Source organism: Ascaphus truei, unplaced genomic scaffold, assembly GCF_040206685.1.
Source record: "Ascaphus truei isolate aAscTru1 unplaced genomic scaffold, aAscTru1.hap1 HAP1_SCAFFOLD_1048, whole genome shotgun sequence".
Taxonomy (NCBI): domain Eukaryota; kingdom Metazoa; phylum Chordata; class Amphibia; order Anura; family Ascaphidae; genus Ascaphus; species Ascaphus truei.
Window position 1 is genome coordinate 88,646 of NW_027453913.1, and position 20,159 is coordinate 108,804.

Consider the following 20,159-nt stretch of genomic DNA (forward strand, 5'->3'; position numbering starts at 1 on the left):
GGTGCTGATATTCCTGGGTATTAGCTCTGGGGCCCCCCTGCATTATCCGAGCCAGGAAAAGGGCGGATTTTCCTCATTTTTTAATGAAACACCTTACTGGTCTTAATGTCAATACATTACTGGAGCGCGTGCGCATTACAATTCATGAATTTCTGCCATCTGGCGGACACGCGAATCATTGCAGCCTTTTAAATCCGAACCATTATCAATAAACCCATCAACCGCGCGTCAGCCGGGCATGACCCGTGGCTGGGAAGTCAAAACGAACGTGGCATGCTCCAGGTGAACAGCGTCGCATTCCAGGTACAAGCCAGGGAAAAACCGGGCATTTGTTAGAATAAAAGCTGTCGCAGCAGTACTTTAATGAACTACATAAAAAGCAAAAAAAACAGACAGTACTAACTACTCTCCCACATGTTTCACGCCTACTGTGGCGCTTTTTCAAGGAGTAATGAAGTAAGGGAGGTCCTGGGTATTTATGACTCTCCCCATCATACAAGACAGCTGATATCAATAATCAATTAAATATGTCCTGCAGAAAGAACAGAGAAGACAAAGAGAGAAAAAGAAAAGAAAAAAGAGGCAGAACATCCCACAATAATCACGCATGATCTGCAGAGATTAACCCGCACTATACCAGCAATAGTTACCAAAATTGACGAAATAAACTCATGTTTTGCATACATATTGTCCTTTCTGAGTGATGGAACAACTAGCACAGTGAAAGTCTGAGCTTACAAATACAAGTAAGCAAAATTCACCTAGTTCCTCATGTGACATAATAATATGACTACGGATACATCATTTAATACAATCCAATATGAATAATGCAATAAATCATATAAATAATTGGTTATGCATTACAAATGCACCGTAAAGAATGCAATGAATGCAAAGATGTCCTATACATAGAAATCAATTAAGGAAAAACATACGCATATATAGCTAATTTGAGCAAGATAAAAAAATAAAAAGGAAAAAAGAAGAAAAAAGAAGAAGGCAACAATATAAACAAATAATGATAACTAAATCTGAAAGCTGTGTAAAACACACTAGGTAGAGATAACAAAGATTGAACTGATTGGAGCTCAATATAATGGATAAATAGTGATGAAAAAACTAATGATAAATTTAAATATAAATATTATCATATTATTAAAGAAAAATAAAGAGAAATAAATCCTCTTGAATTAATATATTTAAAGGTTAAATAAGTAGTGGTAAAAATAACATTCATGGTATATCATAATAAACACTAATGCTAAATTAATCTATAAGAAGCTTTTTAGATTCCTATCAATGTTTAACCAATTAGGTACTAGAGTAATGTGAAAATCCAAAAAGCTTCACGCCTGTGAAGCAAATTACTTCTATCTCCCCCTCTATAGTGTGGTCTCACAGATTCCAATGCGACACATTTGAAGTTAGTCAAACTTCCATTCTGACAGGTAAAAAAATGTTTAGATACAGGGTGTAGCTGATCTTTTTCAGTGATCAATCTCATATGCTCAAGTATGCGCTGCCTCAGTGTTTGTTATGAGTTAATACACATAATGTTAATAAACATTAGTGTTTATTATGATATACCATGAATGTTATTTTTACCACTACTTATTTCACCTTTAAATATATTAATTCAAGAGGATTTATTTCTCTTTATTTTTCTTTAATAATATGATAACATTTATATTTAAATTTATCATTAGTTTTTTCATCACTATTTATCCATTATATTGAGCTCCAATCAGTTCAATCTTTGTTATCTCTACCTAGTGTGTTTTACACAGCTTTCAGATTTAGTTATCATTATTTGTTTATATTGTTGCCTTCTTCTTCTTTTTTCTTCTTTTTTCCTTTTTCTTCTTTTATCTTGCTCAAATTAGCTAAATATGCATATGTTTTTCCTTAATTGATTTCTATGTATAGGACATCTTTGCATTCATTGCATTCTTTACGGTGCATTTGTAATGCATAACCAATTATTTATATGATTTATTGCATTATTCATATTGGATTGTATTAAATGATGTATCCGTAGTCATATTATTATGTCACATGAGGAACTAGGTGAATTTTGCTTACTTCTATTTGTAAGCTCAGACTTTCACTGTGCTAGTTGTTCTATCACTCAGTAAGGACAATATGTATGCAAAACATGAGTTTATTTCATCAATTTTGGTAACTATTGCTGGTATAGTGCGGGTTAATCTATGCAGATCATGCGTGATTATTGTGGGATGTTCTGCCTCTTTTTTCTTTTCCTCTCTTTGTCTTCTCTGTTCTTTCTGCAAGACATATTTAATTGATTATTGATATCAGCTGTCTTGTATGACGGGGAGAGTCATAAATACCCAGGACCTCCCTTACTTCATTACTCCTTGAAAAAGTGCCACAGTAGGCAGCTCCCCTGCTTCAAACTCTCAGTGCCAGTCAGTGTCATTACTCACTGAGCCACTCCCTCTCCCATAGATGGGATGCCATTTCATTGGCGGTCATGTGGTAGTGAGTGTGAGTTTCCAGATATCTAGTCATTTTTTTGCTTCAATTCTTGGCTTTTGGGCTCCTATGCATAACTATTCAAACTTGTTAAAATCTGTCACATTAGAAATTTGTGTTATTGGTGCCTCACATACTCCTTTTATATACTACTCATGTCTGGCTTTATTTCAGACCTACTCCAGTTATCCCTCCCATCTAGGAGCCATGACGCAATCCTATCAGCTGTGATGTCTCCGGCTGGCTCACTCATTAGATTATGTCCACGTCACATGAACTTTTACTACAAATATGGCTCTAATCAGCCATTACGTCAAGCCCTCAAATGAGGCAGGTGGCAAAACGTGCGCGTCGGGGCTCCTTTGTTTGTCTTGATCCGGCGGTGCCCCTGGCTGTCCTTTTCTTCTCGGCTGCAGTTTTGAATTTGACACTTTAGTTGCTCACAGAGCATGTGCATTGCGGCAATCCGACTACACTGAACAGACTCCCTTCACATGCAGACTGTCAGTTTCCTGTTTGCCCTGATCCTGGACCAGTGCTAAGTACATTTTGGCTGGTTTTGATCTCTGTCCATAGCCCTGCTGCCACACTGTGTGTATTTCCACCCATGTGTGATTCTCATTGTGTATGCCTCTGCTATGATGTTTATAAGCCATTTTGTTCATGTATCTTTACACTCACTACCACATGACCGGCCGGTCCTAGTGTTCAGAGGCTAACCACTTAGCCTCTACACTACAGGTTCTGCATTTGTTTTGATTGTTGGGTTATTTCTGTTTGTTTCATACTCAGCTTCCACATGTTTTTTTCAGCCCAGTCTCTTACTTACTCTTATTAGTTTTGACTTTATATTGCTGACTCCAGTGTTTAGCTTAAGTTTTGTCATCAGTGTTTTAGATTAGACAGCTTTGGGGACACTGTGGATCCTCTGTATATGTCTTATGTGTTTAATAAATGTTGATACTTTTGTACACTAGAGTGCTATTGTGGGATCTTTTCTTTCTTTGCTTCTGTTTTCACATATTCTACATCCCTAGCACTGCCAGTAGTGTTGATACTGCACACTTTACGTTACTGGTTTTAGCACTTCTTATTCATGGTCTGTTGAAGGCATTCTTTGTGTTTCATATATATGTATGTGTTGTTAATAAAGGGACACTTAACCCCCTCAGGTGCACTTTCATTTCAACGTGCAACCTGTGAAATAGATGGTCAGCTCTTGCTGCTCTCTAGACATACTATATTAAAGGAACATGATATACAGTATGTAAAGACGGCTACATTGATGTCCCTCACTGGGGATGTTAGTCTGTGTCTCTGTCCTCCACCTCAGTATTCACAGGACACTCTAGGACATTTGGTCGCTGCTGTTTCGCTGCGACTGACCCCATCACTGGCTACTTCACCACTAAGGTAAGTGCCTAAACCCCCTACCCTAAAACCCCTATATCCTAAGCCCCCTCTTAACCCTAAAACCCCAATATCCTAAGCCCACCCATACCCTAAAAACCCCAAAATCCTAAGCCCACCCATACCCTAAAAACCCCAACCTTAAGCCCTTACCCTAAAAACCCCTAACCTGAAACCACTTAAAGTAACCTCCTACCGAAAACAGTAATAAAACTTACATTAGAAACAGCTGTTGGGCGGGGGGTCGTCTGTGGCCTAATGCCAGCGGCCAGTTGGTTGTGGCGAAACTATTCAGATTCACCGCTAAGTGAGGCTACAGACCACTTCAGCATAATGGAGAATACACATTTTATTAGAACCATCAGCTTGGAAATATAAAACATTATTAAGAACATTTTTCTTTAAATAAAACAACAATAAGAATGATACAAATAACCTGTATTTAAAAAGTTATAACTTTTTTAGCCTTTTAAAATGCTCGTTTTAGGCACCATAAACTAAAGTCACTTTCCATTGTGATTTAGCGTAACAGATACACATTTGCACATATATGTGAGCGTCTTAGTAGCTCGTTATCCCTAAACATGCCTGCCTTTAGAGATAAGTCTCTCCACTGTATGTGTCCTCTTGTGTGTGTTCAGGCTGGATAACACACTAAATCCCTTCCCATATTCCCCACATACTGTACATGCGGTCTCTCCCCAGTGTGTGTCTTCATGTGTGTGATCAGTCCAAATAACACACTAAATTGCTTCCCACATTCCCCACATACAAGCGGTCTCTACCCAGTGTGTGTCCTCATGTGTGTGTTCAGGCTGGTTGCAATTGGACGTGCTGACATCATCGGGAGAGGTGCAGAGACTGCCTGCCCTCCACCCATAGCACTGCTGTAACTTTTACATGAACTTAGCTCTGCTTTTGAGCACAGGCGATTCACTAACACGCCTATTTTTATCATAGCGAAGGGGTATAGCTGATCATGGGATTTATGTTCATAAATGTTGCTATATGAGATCGTTGCTACACCACAGTTACCACCGTGACATGGAGACATTGTGTCATACATTACTAGTCTGTCACTGTCCAGTCACACATTTTTTGCAAGCTACCTAATTTGTGCAAAAATATAGAGCTTTTATCCGGATATATTCTCTATATGGGTTAACTTAGAGACATTTTGTCAGACCTATTCAGCCTGTCATTTTGTGTAAAGGGTAACCCAAAGCCAATTGCTGAGTGTTAAGTCGCCCGCCCGGAGTGAAAAAAAAAAAGAGAATATTTTTTCTGCAAGTAAAGTCTGTCTATGTATCTTGGGAGTACAACATGCACCCAAAGTGCGAAGAGTGAATGCAATATTACCCAAAGATGAGACTGAAAATTACTGAACTCAAGCAGAAAACCAAATTCTTTTGCTGAAGCGGAGGGATTGCACATAGCAAGTAAATGGTGTAAAGCAAATGCCTTTGCTGAAGCAAGGAAATGGGCAGCTAGCAAGCATTGTATTTAAAGAAATAGAGCCCCAATAGGTCAAGGTGAAGAATACACCTGTGGAAAAAAAAACCCTGAGAATTTAAAATGGCCGCCCAGCTGAAGTCAAATACACTCTGCAAAAATAGGGAAGAAAATGTGTTCCTGGTGTAAAGAACCCCACCACACGGAGCAGTGTCCCTTCAGGCCTTATTCAGACGATGAGAGTGAATGCATGCACAGCAGTGCTAATATTGTAAAACATACCCAAGGGAAGAAAAAGTCTACAGAGATGCCTGTGAGAGCTGCGACCTCTACAAGCAAAAGAGGCCCACCTTTGGGACTACCACAATTTAGGGTTCTAGCAAATAGTGATAACAGTTGCAATAGCGCCTCCTGAGGTCAGGAAGAAAAATACACCAGGTCGCCCCAAAATGGAGGACAGGATGCGGTGTTCCTGTAATGAATCCTACCCAACGGAAGAGTGGCCCTTCTGGTCCGATAAGGATGAAGACATCTCTTACGGAGAACCCGAACTGAATCAACCCCACCGAACACCCCAAGAATGGTGGGGGTGCCTGAATTTGGTACAAACCGAAAAGACCGCTCTCTATGATGACGAATGTGATTGGCAGGAGGAAGAGCGGGAACAGTAGATCACTGAATATTTACGCAACCTAACGCAACTGCAAGTGTCTGACGGTTACATGGAATATACTGCTATGTACCTGTGAGGTTTATTGTATCATACCTCCCAATTTTAATTGGTTTGATTGTTACACCAGTTACTATTGTGACAAGGAGACACTGCGTCAGATACTACAAGTCTGTCACTCTGTCCAGTCATATATTCTCTGTTAACTACCAAGTTTATGCAGCAGTCAAAAGCTTTTATCTGGATATACAGGTAAACCCCGTTATAACGCGCCTCGTTATACCGCGATTCGGATATAACGCGGTTTTCCCGTGGTTCCCGTTTAAATTTTTTTTTTTTTAAATTTGCACTGCACACTGCACACACTGCACATTGCTCACACTGCACACACACTGCTCATTGCTCACACTGCACACTGCACACACTGCTCATTGCTCACACTGACACTGCTCATTGCTCACACTGCACACTGCACACACACTGCTCACACTGACACACACTGCACACACACACACACCCCTCCCAATACACATATAAATAAATCAGCCTTACCTTGGGGATGATTGGTGAGGCATGTGGCTGCAGGGGGGGGGGCGCTGCGTGCCGGTGGGGGGGGCGCTGCGTGCCGGTCGGGGTGGTGCTACGGTGGAGTGGGGTGATGGCTGCGGGGGCCCCCGATGCTGCGGGGGCTGGTGGGGTGGCCCGGTGCAGCACGGGGGGGCAGGTAGGTGGGGGTAGGTTGGCGGTACGGCCCGCGGTGACAGGGGGAAGCCGGTAACCGGAGGGGCATCCCCCCTCCCATCTCCTGTCACATGGTGTCAGGGGGAAGCCGGGACCGGAGGGGCATCCCCCCTCCCATCTCCTGTCACGGGGAAGCCGGGACCGGAGGGGCATCCCCCCTCCCATCTCGTCACGTGGTGTCAGGGGGAAGCCAGGACCAGAGGGGCATCACCCCTCCCATTACGTGGTGTCAGGGGGAAGCCGGGACCGGAGGGGCATCCCCACTCCCATCTCCTGTCACGCGGTGACAGGGGGAAGCCGGGACCGGAGGGGCATCCCCCCTCACATCTCCTGTCACGTGGTGTCAGGGGGAAGCCGGGACAGGAGGGGCATCCCCCCTCCCATCACACGGTGACAGGGGGAAGCCGGGACCAGAGGGGCATCCCCCCTCCCATCTCCTGTCCCACGGTGACAGGGGGAAGCCAGGACCGGAGGGGCATCCCCCCTCCCATCTCCTGTCCCGCGGTGACAGGGGGAAGCGGGGACCAGAGGGGCATCCCCACTCCCATCCCGCGGTGACAGGGGGAAGCCGGGACCGGAGGGGCATCCCCCCTCCCATCTCCTGTCCCACGGTGAGAGGGGGAAGCCGGGACTGGAGGGGCATCCCCCCTCCCATCTCCTGTCCCGCGGGGTTAATATGCACTGATGCGGCGGCCATTTTTTTTCCACGACCCCGTTACTAACGCGGTGGTCTCGGGGAGGACCCCGTTATAACGGGGTTTACCTGTATTTACTATATTGGCTAAGAGACATTTTGTCAGACATATTGAGTCTGTCATTCTATCCAGCTATATAGCTCTGAGACTGAAATATGTTGTACTTACATGAGGTTTAAATTGCAAAGGAGCTACAATGTTTCATCATCTGTTTGATACTATATGAGGTTAACTACAACGAATGTTTACACTATGAGTGATATTAACGCTCCAACTTATATGTTCATTTAACAAGGATCTAGACGTTTATTGAAGTGTGCACTAAAGTACACTGCACTACCTGCTAGGTGGGAGGCCAGAGCTGATATAAGTGTTACATATTGATATTCATTTACATATTTGGCCACAGGCATTGCACCCCCACAGTGAAGAAATCACTGAGATTCTCTATGACAGTAGATCCTTTCATTTTTGTATAGGTTACTCATTAACCATTCAGAGTCTGGTGTTTAGCTACACTTATTTAGATGTGATTTTGCATCTAAACGTGATGGCTTTATAGTCCTACTTATACGTTATATTGGGGCTTTATACCCCAGTCTATACCCACTCCATTTTAAATTCGCACTTTAGATTAGGCAAGCCTCAGAGGCATAGGTTCACTTACCTGAAATACTTTAATCTTGAGGTATCTCCTAATAAAGATTTTAAATAATTCATCAATTCATTACTCATTAGATTCCTCTGGTGTCATCATTGTACATATCTGTTTAGAGTGCCTCATTATAGGGGTTTTATTTTTCTATTGTTACTATCCCTACACATGCCCAGCTTTAGAGATAGGTCTCTCCCCTGTATGTGTCCTCTTGTGTGTGCTCAGGCTGGATAACACACTAAATCCCTTCCCACATTCCCCACATACATGCGGTTTCTCCCGTGTGTGTGTCCTCTTGTGTTTGATCAGGCTGGATGACGTACTAAATCCCTTCCCACATTCCCCACATAAATGCGGTCTCTCCCCTGTGTGTGTCTTCATGTGGGTGTCCAGTCCAAATAACACACTAAATTGCTTCCCACATTCCCCACATACATGCGGTCTCTCCCCAGTGTGTGTCCTCTTGTGTTTGATCAGGCTGGATGACGCACTAAATCCCTTCCCACATTCCCCACATACATGCGGTCTTTCCCCTGTGTGTGTTCTCATGTGTGAGTTCAGACTGGATGACACACTAAATCCCTTCCCACATTCCCCACATACATGCGGTTTCTCCCCTGTGTGTGTCTTCATGTGTGTGTTCAGTCCGAATAACACACTAAATTGCTTCCCACATTCCCCACATACATGCGGTCTCTCCCCTGTGTGTGTCCTCATGTGTGTGTTCAGGCTGGTTGCATCACTAAGTCCCTTCCCACATTCCCCACATACATGCGGTCTCTCCCCAGTGTGTGTCCTCATGTGTGTGTTCAGGATGGATAACTGACTAAATCCCTTCTTACATTCCCCACATACATGCGGTCTCTCCCCTGTGTGTGTCCTCTTGTGTATGTTCAGGTGGGATAACCTATTAAATCCCTTCCCACATTCCCCACATACATGCGGTCTCTCCCCTGTGTGTGTCCTCTTGTGTATGTTCAGGTGGCATAACCTACTAAATCCCTTCCCACATTCACCACATACATACGGTTTCTCCCCTGTGTGTGTCCTCTTGTGTCTGATCAGGTTGGATATATTACTAAATCCCTTCCCACATTCCCCACATACATGCGGCATCTCCCCTGTGTGTGTCCTCATGTGTGTGTCCAGGTGGGATAACTGAATAAATCCCTTTCCACATTCCCCACATACATGCGGTCTCTCCCCTGTGTGTGTCCTCATGTGTATGTCCAGGCTGTATGATTCACTATATCCTTTCCCACATTCTCCACATACATGCGGTCTCTCCCCTGTGTGTGTTATCATGTGTTTGTTCAGGTGGGATAACTGACTAAATCCCTTCCCACATTCCCTACATACATGCGGTCTCTCCCCTGTGTGTGTCATCTTCTGTAGGTTCTGGTCCGATAACCAAGTCAAACTCTTCCCACTTTCTCCAAGATCTTTTCCTATAGCAGCTGCTAATACTGTATATATATTTTAGAGTGAGAAGCAGTTACATTGTTCATTAATTGCGTTGAATGGTTGAAAGATGCATTTTCTGTCATATTTATTGGAATGTTGCAAGATTGTTCTGTCCTCATCTTTTCCATATACTCATTTGGGTGTTTGAACTTCAGATGTTTGAGGAGGTAATCCTGACTGCTAAAAGCAACCTTGCAGTGTTGGCATGGGTGGATTATTGGAGCTTGTCTTTGTACTAGAAGAGACAAAAAACAGTCACTGTTACACAAACTGTCTTACAAAAGGTCATGCAGGAGAGGTAAGTTGGCATATCCCAAAAACTTCAGAATGACAGTAAACTGTAGATGTACATTGTAAAAATGAAGGGTTTAGCACAACATGTGCAGCATTAGGGCCGGGAGAGTAGATGTCGTGTATCATACATTTAAAGTATATCCTAATATTTAACAATTTAAAAGGAAATCTCACTAGCTGCAAAACACCAATTAAAGTGGAAGAAATCTTTTCAAATCAGTTTCAGTTGTGAAGGTATACAGTAATTAAAAACGGTTTGTACAATGAATAGAATACATGTCTCATTAGAAGCTCACATATCAGTCACCGGGTGTTCCCGTTACCGCACCATGTACCAGGTCTCTAATAGTTATAGGATGACCCAACTTTCTGCTAAATCCGCATTGTTAAATGTCCAATTATTGTATTTGACATCACAGATGTTATTCAGACTTAATTAAGCTATATCAATATCATCCAGTGAATTCCAGAACTGTCTTTTTTTTTTTTTTAGGGAACAAGTCTGTACTTGTGTTACAGATTACAGACACACACACTGTTTGTCTGTGGTATTTGTCTGTGGGTTTGTGCGTTTTCTAATTGGTTGGCTGCCGGCCACACCTCTTGCTGGCGCGCTCTGAGGAACCAAATGCCCAATTATGTATTTGACATCACAGATGTTATTCAGACTTAATTAAGCTATACCAATATCATCCAGTGAATTCCAGAACTGTGTTAATTTTTTTAATACAATTGTTTGAAGGGTTTATTTTTTAGGGAACTCTAACGCTTGCACTCACCACGAACAAGGCGGAACCCCTGTACTGAGGTGGGATCGTATGAAACTGTGCACCCACAACAGCGGAGGTACGCCTGGAGTGTGGATTGTCAGCGTAGCCGGGTCTGGATTGGAGAGATTGGGTTAGTCCTGTTACTTGCCAAAGTCTTTGGGCGGAGCCAATAGAATAGTCTGTATCCATTGAGCCATGGCCTGGGGTTGGAGCCGGGAGAGTGGTAGAGAATCCAAAAGCCGTGGTCAGGGATGAGAGGTACGGGTAGTCAGAGGCAAGCTGGGGTCGTTATCCAGAGAGGGTCCAATAGTCAATCCGGCTCGGTACACGTAGAAGCATCTGGAAAGCAACAAGGCACAAGGCAAGGCACAGAAAACGCAGAAACACAAGACTACAACAGGTTATGCTCAGCAATGCAAGAGAGTGAGAGCTGGGTACTTAAAGGAAGTGAGAACCAATGGAACAGGAGGCAGAGCGGAGACGCGGCCTCCGCAGAGGCTGGGATAAGCTGCAGGAGACGAGTGGCATTAGAACACTTGCCTAAGGAGCGGTGCATGTCACGTGTGTGCGCAGCGCGAGAGAGGCGAGTCCGGGGGCGGAGCTAAGGTCCGTGGTATAGCTTGAAGAACTGCGTGTGCGCTTGCGCTCTGTAAACAGAGCGGAGATGCGCGCACGCTCAGCAACAAGCACGGGGACTTGAGATTTAGCAGGTAAGGAGGGAACACGCCGCAGGGGACTTGTTCCCCGATTCCTTCCAGTACACCCCCTTGAGAAGCAGCCTCAGGACGACTCCAACATGGTTTATGCGGAAACCTGGCGTGGAACCGCCTTAACAAACCGGGAGCGTGGATCTGGTGATGGGGTATCCAAGACCGCTCTTCTGGTCCAAACCCTTTCCAATGTACCAGATATTGGTCAGTTCCTTGAGTCGATTATACTGCTGCGGCCAAGTTTATTCGAGCATTTGCCCGTTCTTGGCCGCAGCAGTATCCTGGCGCGCGCCGGAGGGTGACGGGCGCGCGCCGAAGCAGCGGAAGAGCGCCCTCCGATCGGGGCGCTCTCCCTACCGCTGCCGGGTCCGCCGGGTCCCCCGGAACCCCCTGCCACCGTCCCGCGATCGCGGGACACCAGGGCTCCCTCGGGGAGCCCTGGACGCGCGTGTAGGGGGCGCAGACTCCCGATGACGCGTGACCGCGCGTCACCGCACGCCGAGGGGCGGCCACTAGCAAGCCGGGAAATCTCCCGGCTTGCGGATCTGGCCGCAGTGTGATAAAGTGTGTCGGTAGTGTAGATTGAATCTCAAATTCTTCTTGACCTTGTACGATAACAGGTGGTGGTCTAGGAGAGACGTCAGGGAACTGAGATCTTTGGAAGACAGGTTTTAACAATGAACACCGCTGGAATTCTCATGGACTGAGGAAGTTGGACGGTAAGCCACCGGATTGCCCTGCTCGAGAATAGTGAAAGGACATAGAAACCCCCATAATTAACAAAGAAAGGTGACTCTAGGGTGGACTCGTTTCTGAGGGAGTTATGGGCGAATTCGGCCCATGGAAGGAAATCTACAGAGTTATCCTGTGCGTCAGAGATAAAACATCTGAGATATTGCTCTAAGGACTGATTCGTCCTCTCGGTCTGTCCATTGGTTTGGGGATGATACCCTGAAGAAAAAAAGAAGTTTAATATCCATCCTTTGAGCAAAGGCATGCCAAAATTTGGAGACAAACTGAGATCCGCGGTCGGATATGATAGAGAGTGGGACTCCATGGATACGGAAGATTTCTTTAATATGTCTGCTAGGGTGGCAGAGTTGGGAAGGCCCTTGAGGGGTATGAAATGAGACTGTTTTGAAAACCTATCAACAATAACAAGGAAAGTGTTCATCCCACTAGAGATAGGGAGCTCGACAATAAAGTCCATTGAAAGGAGAGTTCAAGGACGATCCAGTATAGGCAAAGCACGAAGACCCAATGGCTTGTTGCGAGCGGGCTTGTTTCGGGCACAGATGCAACAAGAGTTGATTAATTCCTTGATGTTCTTGAGCATATATGGCCACCAGAAAGTGCATTTGATTAAATCTGAAGTACTTTTGGTACCAGGGTGACCGGCAGACTAAGGAGTGACCCCATTCAAGGATTTTTCTCTGGAACTGTGGTGCAGCATACAGGCAACCCTCAGGCACCTCCATACCCTCAGGAATGAGTGTCTGAGTATCCAGGATCTTGTCCAGTTCGTCAAAAGAGTTTGCTGAGATGATATACTTAGAAGGTAGAATAGTCTCTGGAATGTCTTCAGATTGTCCTCACTGACGAATTGACGAGATAAGGAATCAGCCTTTAGATTCTTGGTACCAGGAATGTAGGATATTATGTAGTTCAATCTTGAAAAGAAAAGAGCCCAGCGGGCCTGACGGAAACCAAGCCGACGAGTGCCTTCAATGTACAATAGATTTTTATGGTCCGTGAGGATCGAAATAGGATTTTCGGTACCCTTCAGAAGATGTCTCCACTCTTGCAGAGCAAGTTTAATGGCTAAGAGTTCTCGGTTGCCAACATCGTAGTTTTGCTGCTGAAGATTTTTTTGGGGAGAAAAACCCACAGGTGTGTAATTTATCTTGAGGGGTTTGTCTCTGTGAGAGTATGGCTCCGTCCCCTATGTCCGAGGCATCTACCTCCAAGGTGAAAGGAAGCTTAGGGTCTGGATGGCGTAAGATGGTGGCGGAAACAAATGCCTTTTTGAGGGACTCAAAGGCCAGACATGCTTCAGGAGACCAGGAAGATGCATCTGCATCTTTCTTCATCAGAGCAGTGATTGGAGGAAAAATTACGGATACATTTGCGGTAATAATTGGCGAACCCGAGAAAGTGCTTTATCGCCTTAAGATAAGTGGGTTGGGGCTAGTCTAGAACTGCCTTGAGTTTATCAGGGTCCATAGAGAAACCATCGTCAGAAATAATGTAGCCAAGGAAGGACGTTGATGTTTGGTGAAACATACATTTCTCCATCTTGGCGTAGAGATGATTATCATGCAGGCGGGACAGGACTAACTTGGTATGCTGGATGTGTTCCAAGAGAGATTTTGGAAAAATGAGAATATCATCAAGATAGACAATGAGAAAAATGTTAAGAACATCTTGAAAAATCTCATTCACGAACTCTTGAAAAACAGCCAGAGCAATACATAGTCCAAAAGGCATGACCAAGTATTCGTAAAGGCCATCGCGTGTTAAAGGCCGTCTTCCACTTGACGTATACGTATGAGATTGTAGGCCCCACGAAGATCGAGTTTAGAAAAGATGGTAGAGCCTTGCAAACGATCAAAGAGTTCTGAGACGAGTGGTAAAGGCTAACGGTTCTTTAGAGTAATCTTGTCAAGTCCTCTGTAGTCTATGCACGGGTGGAGAGGACCATCCTTTTTAACAAAAAAGAAACCAGCCCCAGCTGGAAAAGAGAAGTTTCCAATGAAGCCCTTTTTTAAGTTCTCTTGAATGTACTCAGACATTGCTTTGGTTTCAGGAAGAGACTGCGGGTAAGATCTAGCTTTAGGCAGGATAGCTCTGGGTAGGAGATCAATGGGTCAATCAAAAGGGCGATGAGGGGGAAGGATATCAGAACGAACATTGTCAAAGACATCAATGAAATCCACATATACTTCCGGCAGAGTAGGTTTGGCAGAAGTAGTGGTTTCTAAGCCACCGAAAAGTTGCACCGAAGAAACACAAGACTTGCTACAAAGAGAGTCCCATTGTATAGGTTTTTTTGTCAGTCCAGGCCCAAAAGTACCTGCACCGAGGGTGAATGAATTACGTCCAGGGAAATCTCCTCCTTGTGACCATCCTTAGTGGAAATATTAAGACTAGGTGTCTCCAAGGAGATAAAAGCTGGCTGGAGAGGACGTCCATCAATGGCCTCCAACCAGACGGGCACCGATTTCTTTACCAGAAGAATCTTGTTTTTTTGTTGTTTTTTTTAAACTTTATATTTTATTTATTTTTCTTCAAAAGGAAATACAGGCACAATTACATAGTATGACCCGCATTATCTTGTTCAACTGCCACAACCTTTCTTGTTGACAAACAAACAAATAAGACAAAGATGGGGATAAGGGGGACCGAGGGGGGAAATAGGGAGGGGGCAATTGAACCATCTTCTTTTGATTGTGTAGTAATCACTTCTATTCATGTTCTTCCGCAAATCAGAAGTCCCGGCAAAGCGCACCGATCTTATGGCTATGTCCGTTTTATGTGCATTCCCCCCTTGATTCTTATTTATTATCGATCAGAGAAGAACTCACTTATATCTATCATAGCGAAATGGTAGCACCATTCCCCCTTGGTATATCTGTTTGTGCCAACCAAAGCATCCAGACATTTTGGAAATTTGGGCCAGTGTCGTTAACCAAACTTGTTAATTTTTCCATCTGGCAGACAAACCAAATTCTATTCTGAATCTTATCAATAGATGGAATTGCATTCTGGTTCCAGAATGCTGCGGTCTAACACCTCATGGCAGTTGCGAAATGCACGATCAATTAATTCCTGGCTCTGGTCATACCTTGCCACGGTCTGTTTAGCAAGAACAACCAGGGGTCTAACCCAATTTCGGGGCCCAATATCCTCTGCAGCCAATTCCAAATTTGCTCCAAAATTGGGGCCAGACGGGGACAACACCACAGCATATGCAACAAGTCTCCCGGCTCTCCATATTGTAAAGGGCACAAGGGGGAGTAACCAGTCACAAATGTAGATAATTTGATTGGGGTGAGGTATCGCCTCATTAATAACTTTATATGAGTTTTCCTTTAAAGTCGTACAGAAGGAGCTTTTAGCCGCTGCCTCCAGAATCTTCGTCCAGTCTTCGTCCTCTAATGTCTAACCTATATCTGTTTCCCATTGTATCATGAAGCTAGGTTTCTGTCCGTGGTCTTTACCAGAACTGATCACTTTCCCGTATAGGGTAGAGATTAGTCCCCGCGTGTCAGTTTCCCGCACGCAGAGCTTTTCAAAATTCGTCAAGGGAGGACGTGCTGTGTGTTTGAAGCAAAATGCCCGGATCTGGAGGTACCTAAAGAATTCAGTGTTTGGGATGTCTTTTTCAGACTTAATCTGCTCAAATGTTTTGATGTTATTCATCAAAGCCCTCCAGATCTTTCAGCCTCTCAAACCCACCCTGTTTCCATATCCTGAATGCCCGGAATCTTGTTTTAAAGGCGAAATTTTGATCCACAAAATTAACTCCAGACCCGGAATCAATGAATGGAGAGGCAGAAGTTTGGAAGCCAGGACCCTCAAGGAAGACTGGAAGCATAATCCTAGTCGGCAGGTTTCTTTATAGAAGGGGAAGAGGAAATGGTATCCAATGAGATCCCCTCATACCTCATTGGGCGTTTCCCGGCTCAGTGGGGCAATGAAGCACCAGATGATCAGACAGTCCGCAGTAGAGGCACAGACCTCAATTCCTCCGGTGTTGTTTTTCCAAAGAAGAGAGTTGGTGGCTTATTAACTGCAGAGATTCCGGAGCCTCAAGAGCTGGGAAAGCGGTTGGAGAAGGACTGCAAATGGGAATAATAGAAGTGAGGGATCGTGAACGATGGCATTCAACCTTCCTTTCCTGAAGGCGTTGATCTACCCTAATACATACGTCAATAAGATCCTCTAGCACAGTAGGTCTTTCCTGGTCAGCTAATTCATTCTTCCGTGTTTCGGAAAGACCCCACCAGAAAGCTGCTGACAAGGCCTCAACGTTCCAGCCTGTCTCTGTGGCAATGGTCCGGAACTCAAGGGCATATCTTGCGACAGATCTGTGATCCTCTGAAATGTAAAATAGGGAAGAAGCTGCAGTAACTTTACGGCCTGGAGTGTCAAAGACCTGCCTAAATTCTTTTTTGAAGTGTGAAAAATCTTGAATAAGCTCTGGTCTCTGCTTCCAGATGGGAGATGCCCATGCCAAGGCATCACCGGTCAGCAGGGCAATAATGTATGCCACCTTGGATCTATCAAAAGAAAAGCGAGAAGGGGTTAACTCGAACTGTATGTCACATTGGTTGAGGAAACCTCTACAGCCATGGGGGTCACCCGCATAACGATTGGGGTGATGCGGCTCAAGAGGATGAGATACCTCAGGGGTAGAAGACAGAGTTGCAGGTCTAACAATTCTGGACTGGGATTGGTGTAAAGAAACAGTTGCCAGGCTTTGAGTCAAAGAAGCAATCTGATTGTCCAGGTATTGAAAGTGTTCAGAAATAGAAGACAGGGCTTGGCCCACCTCAGGGGGGGGGAGATCCATGTTCGTTGGGCTAAGCATACTGTAACGCTTGCGCTCACCACGAACAAGGTGGGAACCCGGTACTGAGGTGGGATAGTATGAAACTGTGCACCCACAGCAGCGGAGGCACGCCTGGAGTGTGGATAGTCAGCATAGCCGGGTCTGGATTGGAGAGATTGGGTTAGTCCTGATACTTGCCGAGGTCTTGTAGTAGAGCCAGTAAAATAGTCGGTATCTGTTGAGCCATGGTCTGGGGTTGGAGCTGGGAGAGTGGTAGAGTATCTAAAAGCTGTGGTCAGGGATGGAGAGGGGCGGGTAGTAAGAGGCAAGCCGGGGTCGTTATCCAGAGAGGGTCCAATAGTCAAGCCGGGTCGGTACACTTAGGAGCAACTGGAGAGAAAGCAACAAGGCACAAGGCACAGCAAACGCAGGAACACAAGGATACAACAGGTTATGCTCAGCAATGCAAGAGAGTGAGAGCAGGGTACGTAAAGGAAGTGGGAACCAATGGAACAGGAGGCGAAGCAGAGGCGCAGCCTCCGCGGAGGCTGGGATAGGCTGCAGGAGACAAGTGGCATTAGTGGCAACACTTTCCGCGGAGCAATGAATGACATCACGTGGGCCACGCGTCAGGGGGCGGAGCTAAGCTCTGTGGCTTGGCTTGAAGAACTGCGCGTGCGCTCTGTGGCTAGAGGTGTTAAATGGTCCCTGAATGTTAGTGATGTAAGAGTGAGTGTGTATGTGCGTATGTGTGTGTGTGTATGTAAGTAAAATGAATGTAGAGCCCACAATGTATACAGCGTTTTACAAAAGGTGTGTGGAGTGGGAGTGTATATCAATGGTGTGGGTAGGTGTGAAAATGTGAGTGTGTTGCATTACTAAAAGTGTGTGTAGATACTATGTGGTCCCTATTGGTATATAGGAATGGAATAACATGGAGTATTTGTATGTGTAAGAGACAGCTGTGTGTGCATACATATAGCACAGTATGTATAGACATGGCCTTTAGCACTTATGGGAAGAGAGTTCACTTGCATCAGTAATGACTCATAAAACTTCGGTCTCTGTTTAGGCCACCGCTAAGTGTCCCGAACAGTTGCATAAATTTGTATTCATGCAACCGTCTCTCTTTCGGTGTTTTAAGATTACCTTCGAGTATGGCCACCATCAGATCATTCATCATATGGCCAGAATCAGAGAAATGTTCGCCAACAGGACTGTCTCTTGTTCCCCGTATGATGATGTGGCGATGCAGGTTCATTCTCTTGTTTAGCCCATGTCCCGTCTGTCACAGGGAGGGGGGGTGGTTAGCCCAGTAATAAAGGGGTTACCCCCCAGATGGCCACCCCTACCATTGTGTGGGAGGTGAGGGGGTAACTGTGATAATGGTCAAATGTGTCTACATTCCCCTGCCTCAGTACAATATGTATTCCCCTTTGGTTTTAATGTATGTTCCTGGTTACATGTGTTCCTGTTCCTACAGTGATTGCACTAAACATATACACTGGGATCAGGTCGGGAGGGCAAGGGTTAAATGTATTTGGTTTTATGACCCTTTGTTTGCTCCTTCCCGCCCTTTTGGCCATTTGCAGCGAGGTACAGAATGCAATGTATTCCTATGCAAAATTTACAGGGCTGTTGCAATTACTGTAAAAGACCACCAGATGGCGCTCGAGAGTATATGCGAAGATCCTCCATTGAAAAGCAATGGGCTATGCTTTAGCATAAGCGTTCCCCGGAAGCTACTTTCAAGGTTCTGGGGACACCCCTGTGATACAATGTAGCTACTTGGGGATACTGTTAAATCGCAGCATCCGAAAGTAGCTACTGTTCAATCAACCCTCAATTGACGTGGGAAATTAGGTAAGAGTTTTGAACTTGAATATGAAAAAAGTATTAAAATGCATAACTCAAAGTGTAACAGCTAGAACAATAATTCTGTCAATTCCTGGATCCTGGGAGGCTGCTTTCTCGACCCCAACCAAGTCCGATGGACAATGCCCACGGGAAGGGGCCGTCACCATTAAAGTCAATGGCGAAAGAAAGACTGCTGTTTTAAAATTAGGTTTTAGACCTTAAAAACATTATCTCCGGTTCGGTAATACCTGGAGGGCTGAAATTTGGCCACGAGTCAGAGACCCCTGAGACAGGATTGCATGGCAGGTTTCAGCTCTCTCAGATTAACCGAGCGGAGTATTTTTGATTGATATAAATTGTGATATATTTCTGTATAGTCAGGGCTACCCAATTAGCCCGCAAAAGGTCCTGGCCATTTGGAATTGTAATGAGCCATCAGGCGCCGGTGTGCCTTGTCCTGATCAAAGCTTCACCCCCCAGATTAAATATGCAGGGGGGAAGAGAGAGCAGGACATGGTTGTTTAGGTTTAAGGGCCACAAATCACACATCCAGTCAGCGTTTCCCCTGTGAAGAAATACAGATGGTAGACTCAGAGGCACCAGGCTTAAGAGTGGGGCTAAGGAAATGGACCTCTGACTAGAAGAGTGGCCACCCCCTGTGGGCAGTTACTATCTTGCTTCCCACGTGAGCTGGCAAAAGGTAATTGTGTCCAGGATTATTGTTCTCCAATACATGAGTCCCAATGTTACGGATAGCGCTCAAATCCCATATAAACTATTGCAAGCTCTATGCCCATAGTCTTTCGTGTCTTCGTTATGTTACCTGACTGACACCTGATGAACTGCTAACCTGAATCCTGGTTATTTCATTGTCCCCTTCCTAAGCAAGTGTATATATTCCGTTTGTTATTTGTCCAATATTGTGTGTCCACCTGTCTTAAGGAATAAAATCTCTTTATTATATCACAGTCGTATTCAATTCAACCCAGTTTATTTGGTGTATATTATAACCCTGTGGCTACCATGACACCGTCTCACCTATGTAGTAGCAGCCCCCTGGGCATTTCATGCACATGATGAGGTACACGACATTGCTGGAGGAACAGGTGAACCTTCCTCTGATTTTGTACTCCAGATTCCTGTGTGTTATTTGTATTGTGCCCGCTCTGTGGAGCATTGCTCAGGTTTTGCATCTTGCGTCAAGGCATGGTCTCGTTCCGCATTCAGTTGTACTGCTGAATACTTTACTCCTCACCATAATTTTCTTTATATTATGAGGTTGTATGATAATAAGGGTGTTTCAGGGAAGACCTGTTGCAGTCTTGTATCTTCCTGGAGGATGGGTTGTAGTTCCCTGGCGATCTTGCGTAGGGCTCCTAGGTGAGTGTTAT

General features: G+C 44.9%; 1 protein-coding gene across 1 annotated transcript; it reads right to left on the bottom strand.

Moving 5' to 3' along the window:
- Nucleotides 1-4,237: 4,237 nt before the first annotated feature.
- Nucleotides 4,238-18,264, bottom strand: LOC142475004 (uncharacterized). The gene is made up of 2 exons (XM_075581098.1): nucleotides 18,061-18,264; nucleotides 4,238-9,818 (listed from the first exon to the last, which is right to left on the bottom strand). Exon 2 carries the CDS (start codon nucleotides 9,503-9,505, stop codon nucleotides 8,282-8,284), a length of 1,224 nt encoding a protein of 407 aa, XP_075437213.1. The 5' UTR covers nucleotides 9,506-9,818; nucleotides 18,061-18,264; the 3' UTR covers nucleotides 4,238-8,281.
- Nucleotides 18,265-20,159: the final 1,895 nt, after the last annotated feature.

Coding starts and splice junctions, on each gene's coding strand:
- LOC142475004 (XM_075581098.1), bottom strand. CDS start 9,505: ATGACACACACAGGGGAGAGACCGCATGTATGTAGGGAATGTGGGAAG.